Source organism: Sphaeramia orbicularis, chromosome 19 (genome assembly GCF_902148855.1).
Source record: "Sphaeramia orbicularis chromosome 19, fSphaOr1.1, whole genome shotgun sequence".
In the NCBI taxonomy this organism is placed as follows: domain Eukaryota; kingdom Metazoa; phylum Chordata; class Actinopteri; order Kurtiformes; family Apogonidae; genus Sphaeramia; species Sphaeramia orbicularis.
In genome coordinates, this window is record NC_043975.1 from 843,884 (window position 1) to 869,724 (window position 25,841).

At 41.4% G+C, this 25,841-nt stretch overlaps 2 protein-coding genes and 1 long non-coding RNA gene across 4 annotated transcripts in view; 1 reads left to right on the top strand and 2 right to left on the bottom strand.

Moving 5' to 3' along the window:
- Window positions 1-6,649, bottom strand: part of LOC115410744 (charged multivesicular body protein 6-like) — a 10,375-nt gene extending 3,726 nt beyond the window's left edge. The window contains exons 1-4 of the mRNA XM_030122524.1: window positions 6,429-6,649; window positions 2,052-2,161; window positions 1,136-1,223; window positions 207-293 (exon numbers count right to left, since the gene is read on the bottom strand). Of these exons, the coding sequence (XP_029978384.1) occupies window positions 207-293; window positions 1,136-1,223; window positions 2,052-2,161; window positions 6,429-6,491 (348 nt within the window). The 5' untranslated portion in view covers window positions 6,492-6,649. The remainder of the gene's footprint in view (window positions 1-206; window positions 294-1,135; window positions 1,224-2,051; window positions 2,162-6,428) is intronic.
- A 640-nt stretch (window positions 6,650-7,289) lies between these two features.
- On the top strand, window positions 7,290-23,593 carry LOC115410745 (uncharacterized). The gene is made up of 3 exons (XR_003934128.1): window positions 7,290-7,318; window positions 14,862-14,865; window positions 23,490-23,593. It is a non-coding gene; the product is annotated as an uncharacterized LOC115410745 (long non-coding RNA).
- LOC115410742 (phytanoyl-CoA hydroxylase-interacting protein-like) lies at window positions 11,246-23,980 on the bottom strand. Of its 2 annotated transcripts, none has more exons than XM_030122523.1 (6): window positions 23,788-23,980; window positions 17,692-17,879; window positions 17,370-17,544; window positions 16,031-16,148; window positions 12,720-12,882; window positions 11,246-12,039 (listed from the first exon to the last, which is right to left on the bottom strand). In XM_030122523.1, the coding sequence occupies exons 1-6, from the start codon at window positions 23,852-23,854 to the stop codon at window positions 11,662-11,664; spliced, it is 1,089 nt and encodes a 362-aa protein (XP_029978383.1). In that variant the 5' UTR covers window positions 23,855-23,980; the 3' UTR covers window positions 11,246-11,661. The 2 variants fall into 2 exon arrangements, with proteins under 2 accessions (XP_029978383.1, XP_029978382.1); XM_030122522.1 differs by having other exon boundaries at window positions 12,720-12,900.
- Window positions 23,981-25,841: the final 1,861 nt, after the last annotated feature.

Sequence of the window (25,841 nt, forward strand, 5' to 3'; positions counted from 1 at the left end):
GACAGACACACACACACACACACACAGACAGACAGACACACACACACACACACACAGACAGACAGACACACACACACACACACACAGCAGGTCAGAGTCCCAGCTCCACTGTCCAAAGGACAGACATGAGGACATCTGTCCTCCCACATCCGTCTGTCCGTCTGTCCGTCTGTCTGTCCATCTGCTCCATGTTTCCCATCTCTCACCTCGTGCATCTTCTTCAGACACTCGTTTCCGACCTTCAGTCCTTCCACCACCTTCAACTCAATCTGTGTGAACTCCAGGTCTTGGACCTGAAAACACAAAGCACACGTCAGTTTGGCACTGACGAGGCCATGGGCTGACCCAGACCCCAGACCCAGACCCCAGACCCCAGACCCAGACCCAGACCCCAGACCCCAGACCCAGACCCCAGACCCCAGACCCCAGACCCAGACCCCAGACCCAGACCCTAGACCCCAGACCCAGGCCCCAGACCCCAGACCCAGACCCTAGACCCCAGACCCAGGCCCCAGGCCCCAGACCCCAGATCCCAGACCCCAGACCCCAGACCCCAGACCCAGGCCCCAGATCCCAGATCCCAGAACCCAGATCCAGGCCCCAGAATCCAGAACCCAGATCCAGACCCCAGATACCCAGACCCCAGAATCCAGAACCCAGAACCCAGACCCAGACCCTAGACCCCAGACCCAGACCCCAGACCCCAGACCCCAGACCCCAGGCCCCAGACCCAGGCCCCAGAATCCAGAACCCAGAACCCAGACCCCAGACCCAGGCCCCAGACCCCAGATCCCGATCCCAGACCCCAGATCCAGATCCAGATCCCAGATCCCAGATCCCAGATCCCAGATCCCAGACCCAGGCCCCAGAATCCAGAACCCCAGATCCCAGACCCAGACCCTAGACCCCAGACCCCAGACCCAGGCCCCAGACCCCAGACCCCAGATCCCAGACCCCAGACCCAGGCCCCAGATCCCAGATCCCGATCCCAGACCCCAGATCCCAGATCCCAGATCCAGGCCCCAGAATCCAGAACCCAGATCCCAGATCCAGATCCCAGATCCCAGACCCCAGACCCCAGACCCAGAACCCAGAACCCAGACCCCAGAACCCAGAACCCAGACCCCAGACCCACCATGCGCTCCAGGTTACTGATCTGGTTGTCGGTCTTGTCCAGCAGCTGGTCCTGGTAGCGCTTCTTCTTCAGCAGTAGGAGGGCCTTCCTGTGGGACCAGAGGACATGGACCACTGACAGCAGGACTCTCAGACTCCTGTTCTTTCAGGTTCCACATTCAGCCCCATTTAATCTCAAATGGGCCGGACCAGTAAAATAAGAACAGAAGAACCTATAGATAATGACAACTGACAATTTATGTCTGTGTTTTAGTGCAAAAACTCCCATTAAAGCATGAAAATACTTACTTTTATAAACTATTCAAGCAAAACAGATGTGAATAACCTGAAAAAACGGACATTTCTTCAGATAAATCAGTGTAATTTTCTCAGTCTTCTTCCTCCACTTCTCATTAGTCCATGTGCATTCTGGATCAGATCTCCAAAGACACTAAACACTGAGGAACAGGAAGAAAAGAGTTCAAACTGGACTGAATTTAATACAGACATTTCAGGTTGGACACATTTGTTCAGGTTAGTCACATTTTATTGGTACAGGAGAGTTTGGAAATGGAAAGAGTTTCATCATTTAATGTGATTTTTTGCACTAAAACAAAGACAAACATTTGCAGTTGTCATTATTTACAGACATAATGTCATATTATTTTCCCATCAAACCCAGTAGTAAATCTGCAGTGGTTCTTCTGTGTGGGTTCTTCTGCTGTTCTTATTGGACTGTAGATCAGATTGGTCTGGATGTGGAACCCACACTAACATGAGTTCCACAGCCTGGACTGTGGAGTTTAGACACTTTGGAAATTCATCCCAGGGGTCGGACTGGAACCTTTGGGGGGGCACATGTTTGACGGCCCTGACTCCCAGTCTGACTCCTGTGGTCTCAGTAAAGGTCAGAGGTCAGAGGTCAGTGTTGGACTCACTCTTTCTTTCCGTCTTTCAGCAGTCGTTTGGCCAACAGTCGCTCCTTCTCCAGCTGCAGGTTGATCTTCTTCTGGTACTGCTTCAGTTTATCTCTTTGCTGTTTCAGTTGCTGAAATCAAACAGAGGTTGAAGTCGTGGTTCTGATGTTTCCACATGGAAGAAGAATCAGTTCAAATTCTAACAGATCGTCTTTATATTTTCATCTGTTTCATAAACAGTTCAACAGGTACATTTGTTCAGATTAGGGCTGTGTACTGGACAAGAATCTGGCGTTATGATACAAATCACAATACTAGGATCACGATAAGATATATCACGATATATCATGATACTGTTGAATAGGGGTGTTAGAAAATAATGGTTCTGCAATATATCACGATATTTCATTTCACAATACTGTATTGATATTAAACAGTTTTGTATGGATATTTTTAGGTATTTATTCAAATGCAGATATTGTGGAGGTTCATTTTTGTTTTTCTTTATTGTTTATATTTTATTTATTATTATTTAACAGTGTTTTAGTAATAATAGTTATTTGAATCATCCTAAAAGGACTTTTTACTGTCTGAGAGGAAGATGGGAGTTCCTTTTGAAACTAGAAGAATGAGAAAAATGTTGTGATATAGCATTAGATCCTGTTGTGATCAAATAAAAATGTGTTTAGTATTTGTACATATTTCAGGTGTAATTCAATCCTTCCAGGAAATAATCTTTGAGAAAAAAAGAAACAAACAAAAAATTGCCTTTTTAACAGTATCATGATATATTGTGATATATCGTACTGTGATCCTAGTATTGTGATTTGTATCGCATCGCCAGTTTCCTGCCGACACACAGCCCTAGTGTTGAAAGGCAATTTTTGTTTATTTCTTTTTTTTTTTAAAGATTATTTCCTGGAATAATTGAATTCCAGCAGAAATCTGAACAAATCCTAAACACATTTGTATTTGATCCCAACAGGATCTAATGTTCTATCAGCAAATGTTCCAACTGTGTTCAAACTGAAATTCTGTTTTCCAGACATTCCAGTTTCAGATCCTGTTCAAATGTTCAGATTCTATTAGTTCACAACTAACATCAGAACAGGATTGGAGTTCATTCCCAACAAAGGAACCAACATCTGCCTCTAAGGCAGTAAAAAGTGCTTTTAGGATGCTTCAAGGAACCATTATTTAATAAAAGAGTGTTAAATAAAAATAAATAACATATAAATAATAAAGAAAAACAAAAAAACAAAAATGAACCTCCACCATATCTGCATTTGAATAAATACCTAAAAATATCGATACAGTACTTTTTAATATCAACAGAGTATTGTGAAATTAAATATCATGACATATTGCAGAACCAATATTTTCTAACACCCCTACTTCCCTAAAGCACATAACACTAAAATATGGAGCACTAAAATAAAACTAACTAAAAGGAAACATAAACAAACAGAGCGACTTCAGAAATCCGCCTGACCCTAAACCCCACAGGGCTGATCTACAGACCATGTACACTCTGCATTTATGTGGATTCAGCCCCATGTCTGACTGTTGAACTATCTGAGAAGACTGGAATATGAGACGACAACAGGACTCAGAAAAAGGAAATGAAACATCTTTAGATAGATAGGTAAATATTTGAACATATGTTTGCAGTTATTTAGAACATTTGAATTTATTACAGATTCTAATGTAAACTGTCTCTCATCACACGTCTAAAAGGCCCCCATTTATAATCTGAGGACTGCTTCTAAGGGGGTCCTATGACAAAATATATCTGTAAATGAATTGTCGATTTTGACTGTTTGTAATAATTTTGTAATAAATGGACTGATTGATATTCAGAATAATTACAGATGTTACAGTTTGTGTGAAAGACGTTTAATGCACATTTTGTAATGTTTTGGACATATTCACCTTTAAAGATGTGAAAAGGTCAATAATACACAGATAATTATTGTTTTTATTATTATTTCAGGTTTTAGAAATAAACTCCTTCTTTTCTCACACACATTTATTTATGACTGACAAAGCACACTCTAAATTTATGAAATGGCCAATCTGGCCAAAGGTTGAAGAAACTCCCTTTAAAATCATAAACAGGACTTCTCCTGCAGCAGAGTTCCTTCAGAAAAGGTTTCAGTTTGAGGTGGATCAGTGCTCCTTCTGCAATACTGATGATGAAACCTTAGAACACTTATTTTTCTTCTGTCCTGCATCACACTGTTTTTGGTCAGACATAAAAACAATTGGATTTCACTAAAAATTTATGATACTCTATGTTTTGAACTATATCATATTATTTTTTATATGGATAATTTGGCTTCATCTGTTTTAGATATTATTAATATAATTTTATTGTTGGGTAAATATCATATCCACTGTGAAAAATGGAGAAATAACAAGCCCTCCTTTTCTGGACTTACAAACGAATTTAACTCTTTCATGCATGAATTCTGAAAAAAGTATCAAGATTTTTTTTTGATTGATTTTATTACTCAAAATTAGACTAAAGTTGAACTGCATTTTGAATTTTTTTTTTTTTTTTAATTTAAACAGTGATTTCTGTGCTCCTGAGACCCAGGAAAGTACAATTTTTAGCTTTTTTTTTTTTTTTTTAAATCAAATAATTGCCTATATTGGATTGGAAACATCATAATGCAACTGTTTTTTCAGACGCATTTTTAAAAATTTTTATGGAATGTCCATTGAGTAGAACAGTTTTTTTTTTGTTGTTATTGTTTTTGTGTAAAGCTGTGAAACTCAAAACCCATGGCTGGCTCTTAGGAGGTAAACTTTATGAGATCACAGAGCAGTCCAAATGATAAAACTAACATGATACTTTTTTCAGTGTATTTCTTAGGGTCTATAGACACTACCCCCATGTGGTTTGGAGAATATTACCTTTATATCCCTTTGGAAAATGACTTTAAACTACGTGTCCACAAATGTACAGGGTGTCCCATAAGTCTCCATACATAGGAGACATAATACATTCCATACATATATGGTTCTAACATGTATTTCTTTATATTTCTTCTTTATAGTTCTTCAGCAGACACGCATTGAAATGTGTTCCCGACAAAATGGCAGTCATATAGAGTATATTATATAAATAAAAATGGTTTATGTCAAGAAACGTTTATTTTTCCTATGTATGGAGACTTATGGGACACCCTGTAGACATGTGCATGAATCATGAGAACCTTAATGGGTCAAAACGCAGTAATGTCCCATCAGAGAGCAAAATTTAATTGATTGCCATTCCAACATGTCTTTCAATATAAAGTAGCTCCTTGTTTTGGATAATCCCTTCTGGTCCAACTAAAGCAAAAATTAATTTAAAAGTAAAAATGTGGGTCAAATTGTCTCTAAAATGTCCCTTCAGAGAGATTTTGAATACCATTTTTTGACCCTAATCAAGATATTTTTTCTTAGTATTTTTGTTCCTCTGTATGCATGAAAAAAACAGTGCGATTGAAAATGTTTTTATGAACCTATTTTTCATGGAGTTGCAAAAATATTCACTCAGCTGGACACCATGCATTTAATTTTTGAAGCAAAGAAACATGTATTTACTGATATACACTGTGTGAAAAGCATGAAATAATTTTTTTAATGGTGCTAATCTGATGTTTTGTCACATTTTAACATACTCTAATATTAGTTATTATTCACTTTATGGAGATAATATGCAAAAAAAACCCTTTTTGTTTAAGGAAAATAGTTAATTACAGTCTGTTAACAAAAACCAGCAATTGATTTCCACTCAAACATGTTAATGCAGATCACATTTATCAACAACAGCAAAGTTCCAGTACTGGTCTGAATGTCAGTGTATGGGATGGTGCATAAGTGTCCACTGTGTTGGCTGAAATGAAACTGAAACAATAAAATCCATGAATATACAAGAGAACAGCTGGAGAACAACTGTCCACTGGAGTGACCACTGGAGTGACCACTGGAGTGACCACTATGCATGAAAGGGTTAAAATGCCTGATTATTTGCACTGTATTGTATTTGAATGTATTTTTGCTCTTGCCCTACATATCCCCATGTTTTTATGCACTTTATTTTATTTATGTTCATTTGTATTACTATACTATTATCCTCATCGAGTTTGAAATTTTCACAAATTCAATAAAAAATAAAAAATAAAAAAAATATCAACACTTCAAAACATCTAACCCAAATCTAAGCCTTATTTATCCATGTTTGTCCCCGAATTGTAGATATGACTTTAATACGACTTAAAATGTTTATTTCTGAGCTAAACTCCGGGTGTGTTGTTGTGTTTTTATCCGCTGACTGTAAATTACGGCAGTTTTTCAGTGCAGTTCGTAGCTCAGGCTCCGTTAGCTGCTAGGCTAACGTTAGCTCACCAGAATGGCTTTGTCTTGTTCCGTGACACGAGTGCGTTTCTTTTTTCCAAAGATGTTTCCCATCCTGACACAGCATCCCAGCTACCGAACCACCGACACAGGAGAAGAAAACCCAAAGGCGACGGTTTTTTAAACGATGAACTTAAGCACAGAAGGAGCTCTGCTCCATAATGTGTGAAGTCATCTGTCAACGGACACACCCACACCCGGAAGAAGAGCAACACAGGCCACACCCACACCCGGAAGAACGGAGGCCCCGGAGGGACATTCCACAAGGCAAAGTTTTGTCCCCCCCCCTCAACTTTTTTCTTTTTCTTTTCTTTTCTTTTCTTTTCTTTTATTTTATTTTATTTATTTTATTTTAATTAATTAATTAATTAATTAATTTATTTATTTATTTATTCATAATATATATATATATATATATATATATATATATATATATATATATATTTTTTTTTTTTTTTTTTTTTCATTTTTTTTACTTTTATTTTTTTCCTCATCTGTATTCATCAAATTCATTGTTGTAAATAGTTAAAAAGCCATGCTTTACTGCATTCTATAAAAATTTCAAACAATACATTCTCAGTTAAATACTCTGAAAAGTGAAAGGTAATCAGACCAGTTGAACTCTGTCTCTCCCTTCATAAATTCATCTGAACTTTGACACCCCTGGTATCAGCTGGCATACTTCTTTTTCTTTTTCCTCTTTCCTCTCCTCTTTCTCTTTTCTCCTTTCTTTATATACATGATTATAATAAAGTATTTATATAATGTCTTCAATTGCAAATTTTTTTTTGTATATTTGAGATGAAAGAAGCTATATTTGTATTGTAAACTATGCTGTTCTAAATAAAATTATAACAAACAAACAAACAAACAAACAAACTGTATTAATCAAAATCGGGCCAAACATTCTAAAGTATTCCATAGGGAAACACTTTTTTTTCCCCCAGACTGAGCATCAACATCAAACTTATGCTGAACAGTATTTGTAAAGAACATTATATATAATAATAATAATAATAATAATAATAATAATAATAATAATAATAATAATAATAATAATAATAATAATAATAATAATGAATGAAAATGAAAATAAAATAAATAACAAAAATAAAGTCAGAGGTCGAATCAGGTATCATTGTCAATTCATTCCAGTTTTCCCAAACAATCAAGGCTTGTTTGGTTTTTACATGTTTCAGTGTTTTTTTAATTGAAGTTTGTTATTTCATTTATGTAAATTAAAAACAGTGGGTGGCTCTTCATAAATCTCAATCTTTGTATAAATTGTTTAGCAATAATAATTAAAGTGTTGTCCACAATTTGTCGTTTTTTGTTTTTCATTATAACTCCGAATTTAATGTCTTTGTACTCCACTTTGGGCGACTGAATGTCCTTCTCAGATGTCCAGTCTTGAAACAAAGTAAATATTCATGTGACACCGGTCTATAAGTAAATACTTCCAGAATAAAAAGAGTGAAACCTGACCATGTGTGAGCCACTGATACAGACTAATCCAGTCCTAAATGCTGGTTGGTCGTAGTTTCACAGACACAGTCTTGATTTTGGTTTGGGTTTTGGATTTTGGTTTTTATCCAGAAAACATGTTAAATGGACAGACACCAGCTGTGAAATCCAACTACTGTGAGCTGTTTCTGTTGTTCTCATTATATTTGTCCAAACAAATGGACCTTTAGTTGGACCAGGCATTAAAACGAACAGAAACTGAAGAAAACAATGGGGTGGGATTAAATTTTTTTCTGTGACTATATGTCTGATGTTTAGATAATATTTTTGATACTAAAAATTACACATTAAAACACAAACGGAACACAACGTTTACATCTGATCAAAAGCAACAGTTAGTGAAGAAATTGTGGAAAACTTATAAAACTGAATATAAAATAAACATAAACTGATGGTTTTACATTAGGACACAGCACAAAAATATGATTTAAATCCACAAAACATACACTGTCAGAAAACTATGTGGTTGAATTTATGTATTACATTTATTATTATTATTATTATTATTATTATTATTAATAAACAGCACCCTGACGCCTGTCCCTAAACCCATCAGAGTAAATAACTAAGTCTAACCATAAAAACCTTCAAATACATGAACATAATTCTGTTCAGATGGTTGAAGAGTTCATTAAACCATTCAAAACTCTACTGACTATAAACACATATGTCGTTCATGTTTGTGTCTTTTCTTCTGCTTCAGTCTGATCGTGTTCATCAGCTGCTGTTGGTGTACAGTCTTCTGCTGTAGAAATGAGCGGACATGTGGAGTTTCCATCAGAAACATCAGGAAGAACCAAAGAACACATGAACATCCTCAAATGGAAGAACTCTGTAATGATGAGGTTCCACCACTAGAGGTCAGTGTGGTGTCAGCTCCAGCACATCCATTCCACACATGAATTAACCCTTTCATGCTTGAATTAGGAGAATTTTAATCAAGATTTTTTTTTCCTGAGTGTTTTTATTCTTCTTTAGGCATGAAAAAAAAAACAATGTGATTGCAAATTTTTTATGAACCTATTTTTCATGGAGTTATAAAAATGTCCACTCAGCTGGACACCATGCATTTTAGTTTTTTTATATTTAACCTTTATTTAACCAGGTCAGTTACTTGAGAACTGATTCTCATTTACAATAACAACCTGGCCCAGAGGCAGCACCCAAACAGAATGAGTGGCAGCACAGGTTATATGTACAAACGACAGAACAGATGAAAAATATGTATTTTTGACGCAAAGAAACATGATTTTACTGTCATACTGTGTGAAAACTATGAAATAAAAACATTTTTAATGCTCCCAGTCTGATGTTTTCTCACATTTAACATTCAATAAAATTAATTATTACTCACTCAGATAATATACACCAAGAAAACACAACTTTTTGTTAAAAAAAAACAAAACAAAACAAAAAAAACCCCTGTTAATTACAGTCTAATAACAATTAGCAATTGATTTACACTCAAACATGTCAGTGCAGATCAGGTTTACCTAGAACAGGACAGTTCCAGTACTGGTCTGAATGTCAGTGTATTATTATGGGATGGTTCATAAGTGTCCACTGTGTTGGCTGATCTGGAACTGAAACAATAAAATACATGAATATACAAGAGAACAGCTGGAGAAGAACTGTCCACTGGAGCACTGGACCACTGGAGTGAGCACTGGAGTGAGCACTGGAGTGACCACTGGAGTGAGCACTGGAGTGACCACTGGAGTGACCACTGGAGTGAGCACTGGAGTGAGCACTGGAGTGACCACTGGAGTGTCCACTGGAGTGAGCACTGGAGTGACCACTGGAGTGTCCACTGGAGTGAGCACTGAAGTGAGCACTGGAGTGTCCACTGGACTGACCACTGGAGTGTCCACTGGAGTGAGCACTGGAGTGAGCACTGGAGTGACCACTGGAGTGTCCACTGGAGTGTCCACTGGAGTGAGCACTGGAGTGACCACTGGAGTGTCCACTGGAGTGAGCACTGAAGTGAGCACTGGAGTGTCCACTGGACTGACCACTGGAGTGTCCACTGGAGTGAGCACTGGAGTGTCCACTGGACTGACCACTGGAGTGAGCACTGGAGTGAGCACTGGAGTGACCACTGGAGTGACCACTGGAGTGAGCACTGGAGTGAGCACTGGAGTGACCACTGGAGTGTCCACTGGAGTGTCCACTGGAGTGAGCACTGGAGTGACCACTGGAGTGTCCACTGGAGTGAGCACTGAAGTGAGCACTGGAGTGTCCACTGGACTGACCACTGGAGTGTCCACTGGAGTGAGCACTGGAGTGTCCACTGGACTGACCACTGGAGTGAGCACTGGAGTGAGCACTGGAGTGTCCACTGGAGTGAGCACTGGAGTGTCCACTGGACTGACCACTGGAGTGAGCACTGGAGTGAGCACTGGAGTGACCACTGGAGTGAGCACTGGAGTGTCCACTGGACTGACCATTGGAGTGTTAACTGGACTGACCACTGTGCATGAAAGGGTTAAAGACAGATTTAAGACCATATCTGTTGGAAATAACCATTAGGATGAGCAGGATCTGTGTGTTTGTGTTTGGCTTTAACCTGAACATGAACAGAGCTGACATCAGTCCAGACGAACACCACTCAGGTTTCATTTATTAACGAGTTCTTTTCTGAAACTGGTTCTAAAAACAGAACAGAGGCTTACACATTCAAAGCAGATGGAGACGAATGTTCTGAAGCAGGTTTGGAAACACTTTGGGTCTAATTTAAAAAGAAATATTGACAGAGATAAAAGAGAAGCTATTTTTCAGATAAAACCCATTTTTATATTATTTTACAGTATATTTAATACAAAAATCTGCATGTAACACAATAACAAGGACACGAAAATTAATATCTCTTTATTCCCTCACAGGTGCATTTTGGGATTTGAAGTAAATATTCAAGGCAGAGTGTTTGACAAAAACCCTTGAAAAATCACTCATGATTTATTAGTGCTTAAATGTTCAGGTTCTGTATGTAACACCAGTGGACACGATGGGTTCCACAGAGTGTAATTTTTTTCAGCTTGTTTTCATTTTAGTTTTAGTCTTTGTGCCAAACTCTAATGTCTGTCTTTATTAGTTTTAGTCACGTTCATAGTTTTTTTGTCTAGTCTAGTTTTAGTCGACTAAAACTGAGCATTTTAGTCGTATTTTAGTCAGAATAATACAAGACTATTTGGGTCTAGTTTTAGTCGATGAAAACTGACGACATTTTAGTTTAGTTTTAGTCGATGAAAATAGTATTTTAGTCTCTTTTTATTCATGCAGGTCTATTGGGTCCAGGTGGTCCAGCGGGTCTAGTGGGTCTAGTCTGTCCAATGGGTCTAGTGGGTCCAAGTGGTCCAGTGGGTTCAGTGGGTCCAGTGAGTCTAATGGGCCCAATGGGTCTAGTCAGTCCAGTGGGTCCAGTGGGTCTAGTAGGTCCAGTGGGACTAGTTGGTCCAGTGGGTCCAATGGATCCAGTTGGTCCAATGGGTCTGGTGGGTCCAATGAATCCAGTTGGTCCAACAGGTCCAATGGATCCAGTTGGTCCAGTCAGTCCATTTTGTCCAGTGGGTCCAAATGGGTCCACTTAGTCCAGTGGGTCCAATGGATCCAGTGGGTCCACTTGGTCCAGTGGGTCCAGTAGGTCCAGTGGGTCCACTTGGTCCAGTGGGTCAGGTGGGTCCAGTGGGTCCAGCAGGTCCCTCTATCGTCCCACGCTGATGTTGCAGATCTTGCAGCTGGGGTCCTTCTTGGCGTTGGTGGTGGACAGACTCATCAGGGTGTGTCCACTGATGGGGGACACCGTCCCCAGAGACAGGTCCACCGGGTCTGTGTAGATCACCTCCAGGATCACGTCCTGGGCGTGATGGAAACGTAAGGGGCCGCCGTCGGCCGCCGCCGTGCAGGTCAGGAAGCAGTTATCGGAGCGGTCCAGGGCCGGAAGCCTCCCTTTACAGAACAGGTCCCCTTTGGACCCGACCGGAGCCAGAACCAGGATGATGTAGTGGTAGGAGGTGTACATGCAGTAGAAGTCCCCAAAGTACAGGTTAGTGTTCTGGTTCAGAAGGAGGTCCGCCTGGATCTGGGTTCAGGGGAGAGAGGGGTAGGCATCAGGGGCGTGGTCAAAGAGGGGCGGAGCAGTGAGTCTGAGGAGGGCGGAGCTACGAGTCTGAGGAGGGTGGAGATATGAGTCTAAGGAGGGCGGAGCTAGGAGTCTAAGGAGGGTGGAGATACGAGTCTAACGAGGGTGGAGCTATGAGTCTGAGGAGGGAGGAGCTATGAGTCTGAGGAGGGCAGAGATATGAGTCTAAGGAGGGTGGAGATGGGGGTCTAAGGAGGGCGGAGCTATGAGTCTAAAGAGGGTGGAGCTATGGTTCAAAGGAGGGTGGGGCTATGAGTCTAAGGAGGATGGAAGAGTGATTCCAGGAAGGGAAGTTATGATTCAAAAGAGGGCGGAGCTATGAGTTTAAGGATGACAAAGCTATGACGCCAAGGAGGGCGGGGCTATTCTTCTAAGGGGGTGGAGCTATGAGGCTAAGGAGGGCGGAACTTTGGTTCAAAGGAGGGCGGAGCTATGATTATAATAAGGGCAGGGCTATACTTATAAGGAGGGTGGAGCTATGATTCAAAAGAGGGTGTAGCTACGATTCAAGACCAACACATTTCCAGTCATGATCATGAATGTGTGAAAATCCAGACGCTTAAACTAAAACTAGACAAATGGACAGAAGTGTAGTTTTCCTCTGCTACTCCTGCACTGACCTCAAAGCGGTAGGGTCCATATGGGGAGTCCTGGGGGGGTTTCCCGGTGTTGAACTCGGTGTTGCAGCTGAAGAAGATTCCCTCCAGTTTCCCACTGATGGGGGAGCCGTGACTGCCGCTGTCGTCTTTCACCGACGGCAACATGAGGCGGCACTGAGCGTCTCTGGAAGGAAAAGAGGGGCTGACAGGACCAGGGGTTAACGTTAGCAGGACCAGGGGTTAACGCTAGCAGGACCAGGGGTTAACGTTAGCAGGACCAGGGGTTAACGTTAGCAGGACCAGGGGTTAACGCTAGCAGGACCAGGGGTTAACGCTAGCAGGACCAGGGGTTAACGTTAGCAGGACCAGGGGTTAACGTTAGCAGGACCAGGGGTTAACGTTAGCAGGACCCCAGGGGTTAACGTTAGCAGGACCAGGGGTTAACGTTAACAGGACCAGGGGTTAACGTTAGCAGGACCAGGGGTTAACGTTAGCAGGATCAGGGGTTAACGTTAGCAGGACCAGGGGTTAACGTTAGCAGGACCAGGGGTTAACGTTAGCAGGACCCCAGGGGTTAACGTTAGCAGGACCAGGGGTTAACGTTAGCAGGACCAGGGGTTAACGTTAGCAGGACCCCAGGGGTTAATGTTAGCAGGACCAGGGGTTAACGCTAGCAGGACCAGGGGTTAACGTTAGCAGGACCAGGGGTTAACGTTAACAGGACCAGGGGTTAAACCCTAAACCAGGGTCTCACACCTCAGTCTGATCAACAACATCTGTACTGTCCTTATAAACCATCTGGATGTGACCTGATACGTGTGTTCTGCCCCCTGGTGGATTATCAGCCCACTGCAGCCACTGGAACACTAACTGCTAACTGCTAACAGCTACCCCGCTAACATTAAACCACCCACACACTTTGGGCACGAAAGTGTTTGGAAATGTTCAAAAAGTTACATTAAGAAGAAAATTTAGATTAGATTAGATTAGATCAAATAACATCAGATCACATCATAATAGTGTAACCTGGACAAAATGTTTAGAAAGTGAAGAATGCAAAGATGGTTAACACATAGTTGTAAGTATGGTTAAACATAGGAATTCATTTATTATTGTGATATTAAAAATGTACAGTTCATATTTGGTTGTTAAAATGTATTTACATATGTAATAAGTGTCTTTACATCATAATATTTCTTTTATTATGAAGGTACATCCTGAAAGTGTATTTTCCTATTCAGAGAAAGTCTGTGAATGCATCTTAAGTTTGGTGTGATGGCACAGTGGTCTGAACTGGTTCGATCTGGTTTGAACTGGTTCGATCCGGTCTGAACTGGTTCGATCCGGTCGGAACTGGTTAGTTCTGGTCTGAACTGGTTCGATCCAGTTCTGAAAGTCAAGGGGACACGTTACACCTCTGAAGTTCGCTGTTTTTTTTTTTTTTGTAATTTCTTTAAAGTAATCTGTGGCGTTGTTTGTTGCATTTTACAACTCAGTGTTTTTTTAGCTGCTAATGTGTAAGTAGAAGACTTTAATAGTTTCAACTCGAAGCTGTCGGGCTGTTTTTTACTGTAAACATTTAGCTAATATGGCGATGCTAGCTCGCTGGTTTTGTGAACTGTAGGCTGCTGTTCGCCAACACCGTGGATCCACAGACCTTACAGAGGATCGGTACCGACCTGGTGAACGACAGACTGGACCCAGATAGCACTGTGAGCTACCCGGGAAGAACTCAGAGCACCTCTGGCAACGGGAGACGGTATGGGGCCATTATTTGTAGCAATATTATTTGCAAATGCGTGTGGAGATTTGTGTGTCCGCATTTCAATCTGTCTGCGCAGTCGGATTTGCAAATGTGTAAATGAATCTGTAAATGCGTGATGAGATTTGTGTGTCTGCACAACAATCTGCAAATGTGTAAAACAACTTGTGTGTGTGTAATCAGATTTGAAAAGTCAAAGTATTTTCACTACAAGACCCAGAAATACAGACAAATCACTGGTTACAAGTCAAGCGGCTTCTCGATCGGCTCTCTTCACACACGTGAATTTTTCTACACTTCTGCAGCGAGAGATCCACAAATGCGCAGCGGGATTTGTCTGTAAAACCAGGGTTTGCGTGCCTGGGCTCAGGCCGCCCTGGGCTCAGGCTGCCTCATTCCAGCTGCGTTCGGCTTTGCTCGCTCTTATACCTGACGTGAGTTTACGTGAGTTGTGCTTGCAAGGTTCACCAACTGCCACTAAAAATCGAAGAAGAAGAAGAAGAAGAAGAAGAAGAAGAAGAAGAAGAAGAAGAAGATTCACCTGGGCAAGGAAAGATGGCTACAATAATGGCCCCATAAGACGGAGACAAGACGGTAACGGGCCCGGAGCGTGCACCTGGACTGGAGTGTAAACCAGGCAGCTTTCATCAGGACACAAGGACAACAGGGTCCAGACAGACCTGGTGGGATCCGCACTAACTCAAGGTATCTTATTTTATTTTATTCTGCTCCAAAAGTGAAGCGACCCTGAAGTTTTTGGTCACTACGTGCACAAGCTACCACACAGGCCTGCAACATAGGGTTATTTAGTTTAGTTTGCCGGCTTTAGGACTAGTTAATAAACCAGTTATTTATCTGTGCCAAGGGGATCGTTTCTCTTTTGTGAGACAAGGTTGTTATTTGCTGTGTTGCCTGTTTGAAACAGAAAGCTAAAGCCTTGCTAATTTTATTTATTTGATCATATTTCTTGTTAAAGGGAGGGTTATTTTAATACTTGACCTTGTGTTTTGGACTGACTTTGGCCCAGTGTCATTCTATATTGTATATACCTGTAAGGACTAAATATTTAGTGTAGTTTAAAGGTAAGTTTATTGGTCCAAACTCTTTATTGACTTTTGCTAAAAAATATATTATTGTACGAGAGTACACTGTTGAAGAACCCACAGCCCACTCATTTAATGCATGAGTAAAGAAGAGCTACGTTAGATTACATTACATTACATTAGATCACATTAGATTAGATCACATTAGATTAGATCAAATAAAATCAGATCACATCAGATTAGATTAGATTAGATTGAACTTTATTGAGCCTTTGGCCAGAACCATCAGGAAACTGACACCCAATGTGTCAAATGTGATACAATATATAAATATGTATATACATCATGAAGTAAATGACATGGCGAAATGTTTTACTTGAATTTTGTTTAAAGATCTAATAAAAATCTGAATTCCAAAATGACACTTTAGTGGTTAGTTTTTGTGGGGTCAAGTTTTCCAGGGTCAAAGGTCGTGGGCAGACCATGACCCTGTACGTCTGGGCCGGTCTCAGACCCAGGTCACACACCTGGGCTGGTGGAAGTAGTCTTTGTTCTGGTTCCTGTAGAAGACGGAGAAGGGCAGCATGCGTCCGGCCATGGCCTGGGCCTTCAGAAGCAGCTGACCCAGATGGACGGACGAGTAATCTGGACAGAACACAGGACAGAACACAGGACAGAACACAGGACAGAACATAGGACAGAACACAGGACAACCGCAGATTAGGACCAGAGGACAGTGGAGGGGAAAGACCAAAGAACAGAACATAAGGCCGTTTCACAGTATGCGTTCATGTCTGTTCTTCTGTTCTCGTGAAACGTCATTAGTCGCGACCCAAGTTCTGTTCCAGTTGAAAGTTCGCCTTTACCAAGAAGACATAGAACACCAGGATGTTGTTCTGGTCTGTTAGCTTAAACTAAGGATGCACTGGTTGGTGACTGGTGTAGACTTAGATTTCCCAAGATGCACTTTGTGCTATTTGTGAATACAACAGCGGTTTCTGCGAAAACTGAATTCAGAAATGTTTAATTGACACCAACAGACCTGAGATCAGTCCAAACAAACACCACTCATGTTTCATTTATTAATGGGTTCTTCTGTGAAACTGGTTCTAAAAACAGGACAGAGGGTTAAATATTCAAACCAGATGGAGACGAATGTTCTGAAGCAGGTTTGGAAGAACTTTGGGTCTATTTGAAAAAAAGACATTTACAGAGATAAAAGAGAAACAATTTTTCAGATAAAACACATTTTTATATTATTTTACGTTATATTTAATACAAAAATCCAAACTCATTTCTGTCTTTATTAGTTTTAGTCATGTTCATAGGGACCAGATACTAAAAGGTAACACTACAGACCACTGATTGGTCAGTGTCGTCTCTGTGACCCGCCGTCTTACAAAAAACGGATGCGGAAGTTTACAGTAAATATGTCGGTAGACGAATCCACACGATGACAGACTGTAAAACTACACCATGGTTTGTCCAGGGGGTTCAGACAGAAAAATTCAGCGTGAGTTTGACGAGACAACACGCAACGAGCGAGTTTGTCAGTGACTCTGAGCGGACGACACGGAAGTAACACACCGACACCGCTATGACGACCAGGTACTGTGAAGTCGGTAGTATCCTGTAATGGAAACGGTCTCCAGGAATAGGACCTGGTACCAGAGTGGAGTCGAGCCAGTTCCATGTAGTGGAAACGCGGCATAAGGAAGTCTGTTCTCTGGGACCATTCTGACCAAGACCAACACCATCCTGTTGAACTTTACATTGAGAACCGGCCTTCATGTTCGCTGAATCCTCATGTATCATTCATACTTTCAGACATTAAAAGTGACAGACCTTAACGTTCTGGTGTCTGACCTGCGGTGCAGAACTCGATGATCTCGCTCCACTGGGAAACCGTGTAGTCGCCGTCGGGCTTCTTTGCGGCCGTTTGAACGGCCAACGTGTACCGGGTCCGAGGACTGAGGAACCAATGACCTCTGACGGTCATGGGCAGTCGGACGGCCTTGGCCACCAGTTTGGTTGGAACGTCCTGAAAGAAGAACCAGGACAAAGAACATGAAGGACAGGAAACGTCAGCGTTCAGTGATAAAGGTTCAGAACCGTCCATTTAAGTGTCGTCCCAGTGATGAGGACACAAACGGTACCATGGGCTCAATGACTGTGGGTGGGTCCAGACCTTGTGTTTGAACTGGTTGGAGTTTTTGTTTTCTTTCTTGTTCAGGTCGATGAAATAGTGTGTGATCTTGTCCCTGTCTGGTCCGTCCATGTCCCAGCTGATGTTGAAGGAATCACAGGTGATGTTACTGATGTGGATGTTCTGAGGAACAGGTAGGGTCAGCTGATCCACAACACCTGAAGGTCCACCTGGAAAAGACAAGAGCCAAAACCTGCAACATCCAGGTGTGAAAAAGGATGGATGGATGGATGGAAGGATGTACATATGGACAGACAGACAGACAGAATGATAGATAGAACGATAGATAGAACGATAGAACGATAGATAGAACGATAGATAGAACGATAGATAGAACGATAGAACGATAGAACGATAGATAGAACGATAGATAGAACGATAGAACGATAGAACGATAGAACGATAGATAGATAGATAGATAGATAGATAGATAGATAGATAGATAGATAGATAGATAGATAGATAGATAGATAGATAGAACGATGGAACGATAGATAGAACGATAGATAGAACGATAGAACGATAGATCGATAGATAGATAGATAGATAGATAGATAGATAGATAGATAGAACGATAGATAGAACGATGGAACGATAGATAGAACGATAGAACGATAGAACGATAGATAGAATGATAGATAGAACGATAGATAGAACGATAGAACGATAGAACGATAGAAAGATAGATAGATAGATAGATAGATAGATAGATAGATAGATAGATAGATAGATAGATAGATAGATAGACAGATGGATGGGACCCAAATGTAAGTCCATATTTTCAGATTTAGGTGAAAATAACCTGAGGCTAAAATAAAAGCGGTCGTTTCAGAACGCACTACACAGATCCTTCAGATCTTTAATCCAAATCTACACATTCTGTGTTCGGTCATCGTCAGGAAACGTCAACATTTAAAGGTGCAGTCAGTATGAATTCTGTTCTCAGTCATTCTAAAATGACCCTGACTGTCACAGACATGAATTGAATCCTGTTCATTTCAGTCCTGATCTCACAGACTGCCGGTCCTAGACCGACAGTCTGTGCACCCGGTCCCAGACCGGTGGTCTCTGCACCCGGGGCTGGGCTGTGGTCTCTTCTCCTGGTCCTGGTGAACAGACCTGGTACCAGTGCAGGACTTGTCTCTGTCCATGGTAGCTCTTTGTAGTTCAGTGTTTTCTGTGGAAGTGACCTCTGCATGTAGTGGTGTGGAATCCGAAAGGGGGGGGTAGTCCGGTGTCCGAGGTTCAGCCAGGGGGTGGTCGGGGGGGTGTACAGTAGTGATCTGTGCCGCTTGTACTTCGCAGAAATAAAAGTGAACCTTAAGGCTCATTTCCTTTCTCTCCTGAATGTGTGTAAACTTTCATCAGTGTTCAGGACGTTTGTTCTGTTCTATATCAGACTGATGGAGAATCAGTCTGGTGATGACTTTTTTGTATAAAACTTCTGCTGTGGTGGACAGGAGTCGTGGAAACACTAGTAGCAGACGCTCATGCTGGATCTGTCAACCCCTAGTCTGGGGGGAGGAGCAGAGGAGACCCCGCTGTACAGTATTTGGAATGGGACTGCAGTACCAGTTTGGGCCACAGTCCTACATACGACACCTTTAATACGACAGAATAAAAACAGGAGCTGCTCTAACCGACATCAGCATTCAGGGAAACACAAGGCTGTGGTGTTTTCCTGCTGCAGTCGGACAATAGGCCTCAGTCTGACACTGGGACCAGCACCACCAAAGAAGGAGGTGCTGAGGAGGGGGAGGGGCCAATCAGACGCCACTGCTGAGGAGGGGAGGGGCCAATCAGACGCCACTGTCACATGTGACACTTCTAGACACAACGGCCTCATGGAACGACGACAGAGAGAACAACGAACATGAGGACATTTAGAACAGTTCCACCAGAACAGGACAGTCCATGAGGTCAACGTCAGCCCCAGGTTTGATTCAGATGTGAACGATCACAGTCAACGGATAAAAAAACAAACAAAAAAAAAAGAGTGTGGGTGAAAAAAAACAAACATGGAGTGGAAAAGAAAAAAAAAAACACCTAGAACAGAGAGAGGACATGTAGATGTGAAGAACAGGAACAGAACAAATGAAAGGAACCTTTGGACGTCTGAGGGTCTGAACCATCCACAGGGACATAAACGGGTCCAAATGAGCCTGGTTCAAAACGGGTCCAAATGGGTCCAGTTCAAAACGGGTCCAAATGGGTCCAGTTCAAAACGGGTCCAAATGGGTCCAGTTCAAAACGGGTCCAAATGGGTCCAGTTCAAAACAGGTCCAAATGGGTCCAGTTCAAAACGGGTCCAAATGGGTCCAGTTCAAATCAGTGACACTTTGTTTAAAATAATCATGTGTTTTACATTTTGGTCGACAAAGGAATTATTTCTTGTTTGAAATACTTTTTATTTTTCATTTTTTAACATTTTGAAATGTTTTTTTCTTATATTTTGAAAATTTGAAAAGCAAAGCATATATAGTACATAATATAGAACCATGTGATCATCCATTCAGTGAGTCCTCTGGTTTTACTGTAAATGAATCAAAGGTTCAGATTTAATTCTGTTGTAAATAAATGTGGGTCATTTTGACCCAAATATGGAAGGATGAGTTAATAAAACAAAAGTACATTGAAAATTTAAATGGTATGATGTCAGTAACAGGTCTTTAGAGGAATATTTGGAATATGAAATAATAACTTTTATTTACAAATATATTCTAATAAAATAACTGGACCGGGTCTTTTGGACCCATTTATGGATCTAAGGCTTAAAAACCTGGTCTGTACTGAATCTGTATGAAACTTAATTTCAGTTCACTTTTCTGTTTACGTCCAGTTTCATACGATCTGAAACTACAGACCACCTGAACATTCGGACCTTAGTTCATGTTTTACTGAATAAATCTGTTGTTTTTTGGCCTCAGTCACAAAAACATCCAAAACTCAAATGAACCAAGGAAAATCGGCTCCCAGTAACCTTCCTCCTCCTCCTCCTCCTTTTCCATAGAGTTAGTGAATGAAGGAGGTGAATCGTCTATTGAGGCTCCATGGGAAGGTCATTATCCACAGTGAAGGAGCCAAAGCCTCCACAGAACACAGATACAGAAGGGTCAGGCTGACAACATCACAAAAAACCTCTAAAACCATCTAAAAAAACATCTAAAACATAAAAAAAAAAAAAAAAAAAAAAAACATTAAAAAACATAAAAAAAAAAAAAACATCAAAAACATCTAAAAAACAGAACACAGATACAGAAGGGTCAGGGTGACAACATCACAAAAAACCTCTAAAACCATCTAAAAAAACATCTAAAACATAAAAAAAAAAAAAAAAAAAAAAAAAAAACATTAAAAAACAAAAAAAAAAAAAACATCAAAAACATCTAAAAAACAGAACACAGATACAGAAGGGTCAGGCTGACAACATCACAAAAAACCTCTAAAACCATCTAAAAAAACATCTAAAACATAAAAAAAAAAAAAAAAAAAACATTAAAAAACATAAAAAAAAAAAAAAAACATCAAAAACATCTAAAAAACAGAACACAGATACAGAAGGGTCAGGCTGACAACATCACAAAAAACCTCTAAAACCATCTAAAAAAACATCTAAAACATAAAAAAAAAAAAAAAAAAAAAAAAAAAAAAAACATTAAAAAACATAAAAAAAAAACAAACATCAAAAACATCTAAAAAACAGAACACAGATACAGAAGGGTCAGGCTGACAACATCACAAAAAACCTCTAAAACCATCTAAAAAACATCTAAAACATAAAAAAAAACAAAAACAAACAAACAAAAAAAAAAACATTAAAAAAAAAAAAAACAAAAAAAAAAAACATCAAAAACATCTAAAAAACAGACCACAGATACAGACGGGTCAGTCTGACAACATTCCAAAAACCCATTAAAAAACATCTAAAACATCTAAAACATCTAAAACCATCTAAAATATCTAAAAACATAATTTAAAAAAAATCTAAACCATACACCTTTGTTTTTTTCTGTCTGGTCCTTCGCAGAGAGCGGACATGTTTTTGTGAGCTGAGCTGTCAGCTGTTTCCTGCCTCCCCGCTCTGCTTTGGCCTTGCAGTGTCTCGTCTGACTTCCTCTGCTTTTGGATCCCCTGCTTGTCGAGGTCTCCAACAGCATTTGCTTTGCCCCAAACCCCAAATCACGTCTGCTGTCTACCTTTTACTTTTCACCCTATCCCTCAAATTCCTTTCAAATCCATGAAAAAATTCCAGCATGTGTCCACGTGTACTGTGTGAAAACTGTATGATGTCTTATATTTGTGCTTTGCATCATCTTGTTATCTTGTTCTTCACTGCAAATTTCGAAGAAAAGGGTTCTGTGGTGGCGCACCACTTAGGAGCAGCGGCCCCATGTCCCGCATCATTGAACTCAATTTTGTTTGACGTACCTTGTACTGTCAAATGACAATGAAGGCAATTCTGATTCTCATCCCACCGAACCTTCTTCCATAACTGGAGCTGACGTGATGACAGTGTTCCTTCTGTTCCTTGTTCTTCTCTGTTCTTTGTCTCAGATGTTTTTGTGGATCTCATCAGGAGTTGGATTCACCAGAACAACAGAACCAGCAGACCTTCATCCTCCTCCTCTTCCTCCTCCTCGCTCCACTTCTCCTCAGTCACATCAGTCGGAGACCAAACTGTGGCTCCAGACCCTCCAGGAGGACAGACCCCAACAACAACCACCAACTGTAGGAACTATAATAACTGTAATCACTGTACAGTTTGGTGACCTGAGTCTAACGGTCACTGTGTGTTTTCAAACATGTTCATTTTATTTGGAGAACAGATGCTGATGGACCTGAAGTCAAACCCTGGAACAGCTGAACAACACACACATCGAAACAGACAGAAGAAAGACCAACCTGTGGTCCATGAAAAGAAAAACACTAAACTGACCGACTCACAGCTGCTGAAGGTCAGAGTTAACGGTTAATCCTCAAGTTTTGTGTTGATTTACTTCAAGTCTGAAACGTCACAGACAAAAACTGTCCTGGAGCCTCAGACAAAAACACATACGACCTTTAATATGTGAACCTTTACCTGGAACCAGGGGTTAAAGGGTTAACCCTTTAACCCAGGGGTCTCAAACTCACTTTACCTGGGGGCCGCTGGAGGTCCAGTCTGGGCCACATTAAGTATTCCACCAATAAAGGCTTTCTTTACTTTAGTCGCACCTTTAACATGCTCTTTTTGATGAACTCTTCTTCTTTAAACGTCTTTCCGGCCCTACCAGTCATCTCAAACACCTCGTAGCTGCTTCGTCTGCTGCTTCATTCTCTTTGTTTGCTTTGCTGAATAAATCTCGTTGCCTCAGTAGACATTTTTTCAGACTGGTGACCCTGTTCTTTCTCTCATCTCCCTGGTATTTTATAAACTTCTCAGCATGTCTAGTTGAGTCATGACGTCAGATGTTGTATTCCTTATACACCACAGCTTCCTCTGTGCATATCAGACATGTAGGGGTGTCCCTGTGCTCCACAAAAAATATTCCGTCTCCCACTTTTCCTTAAATTGCTTGTGCTCATTGCCAACCTTTCTCTTCACGGCACATTTTGACAGAGACCTGACTGAACTGGGTGATGGCAGATATTTTCCATCCACTTGGTGTCGCTCCAGAATGTTTCAACTTAGTGACTAACGTTCAGACTTGCCCAGGTACTTCACAGTTGGCTAGTTTGACAACTGTTGAGAACAAATGCCACCAGAAGCTGTCACCAGACTATCTATGGTCGCCCATAAGTGATAAAAATAAATAAAAGCGTGGCAAGACTCAGCAAAAAGGTGCGTTTGAGAACTCTGTGTGGGCTGCACTAACACTAAACTGTGATGTCAAAGTTGGGGGTGGGGGGGGAGACACACAAAATATCATCCCACATTTGGCCCCCAGGCCGTGAGTTTGAGACCCCTGATATAACCCTTTAACCCCTGACTCCAGGCACAGGCTCACATATTAACCCTTTAACTCTTTAACCCTTTAAAGTCTCCACAGTGGTTTTCTAGTGTTGATTATTCTACCTGTATATGATGCGTTCACTGACCTCCAGTGGGACTCCGACTCTCCAGCTCCACTGTTGGACAGCTGACGCTGCTTTGACCAGACTCCATCACGTTTCCATCTAAAACCACAGACCAGTCGACTGGAACATCAGCACCGTCCACGCCTGGAAATAAAGGTGGGATTCATGGGTTTGAAGACGCTGAAGCTGAAGCTGAAGCTGAAGCTGAAACTGAAGCTGAAGCTGAAACTGAAGCTGAGGCTCTGATCGGCGCCGGCTCGGCTTCAGCTCACTGCACCGCTTCCATTCTGCGACTTCACTGAAACACAGCGGAGATTCAGTAACAAAGTGTGAGGTCATGAATGGAGGATTACACATCATCATCGGGGGGGGGGGGGGGGAGCAAGAGAGAGAGCCAGGGGGGCTCAGGGGTGGGGGGTGCAGGATTACATGGAGAGGGCAAAGTGAAGTAAATGCAGTCTTACATAAGCAGATTAAATGCAGCAGTGCCAGTAGGAAACACTGTCCTCTGTTTACAGCAGGAGCACAGAAGCACTGAGGAGAACAAACACTGGAACAGCACAGAGAGTCCAGAGGAGGTGAACAGGTGGAGCGGGGGGGGTGAATACTGAACCACTGAAGCAGGGGCTGATGGGAAAACTACTGAGGCCAAGGTGATGTTCTGGATCCTACACATGGGAACTGTCTTCAGCTGTCGACTGTCACACAGAACAGACTGGAGGGGAGGACTGGACTGAGAGTTAAGGTGCTGGAGACTTCAGGACCAGTTTTTCCTCCGTTCTGTCCATCCTCAGTCCTCTCCTCAGTTTCATAAATCTGTTCGTCTGTCTGTCATTACTCACCTGAATCTCTTGCTGCCGCTGCAGGCGGTTGCACAAACCTCCACTTCCCACATGGGACATGGATCTGGGCTGCATTCATACATGTTGTACCACATCTGTCCAGTAGTCAGCGCCAAAGTGCTCTGGCCATAGCAACAGGATTATAAGACTATTGTATTCAGTTATTACTAATATCTGACAAAATATTGGTCTGATGAACCGACTGTTTACACTAGTCTGTTCACTGAGTAAAAATACACAAGGATGATACACATACACACACACACACAGAGGCCAATTGGCTTTTATAATACAGATAATAATAATAATAATAATAATAATAATAATAATAATAATAATAATCTGGTGTTGGGGTAAAACTCCTTTTTCTTTAATAGACTGAACATATTGTTCAAACTTAACCATTGAAAACAGTTCTTTGGGTTAAATTGACTCCATGTAAACAGCGTTCAGATGTGTAAAACAGACTTTATTTATTTGATCGTAGGTACAGAAATAATGGCGTGACCAGGTCGGTGTGAGGACCCGTTACCAAAGCACCAGCTGGGACTGGAACCCTGGACCGGACTGGACCGGGCCAGACCAGAACAGAACCGCTCTTTGGCAACAACAAACCGACCAGAGCGACGTGGTGGAAACCTGACCTGCTCTAAGGGAACAGCAGGTCAGAGCTAGAGTCCCAGAAGCACCGGGTGAACATACAAAAATATGACGGACAGCTGTCTAGATGGTCCAACGTTCAACCGTTACAGAAACCAAACCGCAGACGGAACCCAGTGATCGACACCTTCCATCCGAACTTTACAGAAAAACAACGAAGCATTGAAGAGTCCGAGTATGAACAAGCTAATGTACAGCGGTGAAGGCGTTTGACGGACACACAGGAAATGAACCAAATGTCCACGAGAACAGGAGCATTTAGAACGGACTGGTTTGGGTTTGTGCACGAGAAAAGACAAAGCCTTCTGATAGAGTTTAGGGTTGGGCAATATGATGACACCAGTGTTCACCGAGAACACCGACGACACCGACAACAGAACGGACCCAGTCCAACCATTCCAACATCAGCGAATGTAAAACAGTGGGTTTGACCGACGACTGATGCAGTTAACAGAACAGTTAAATGGAAATAACACCAGTTCTATATGCAAGAGGGTTAGGGCCACTGGAAAAAAAAATAAATTTAAGGTCCAATAGATATGTTTTTATTATTATTCTGAGAAAAAAGTCAGG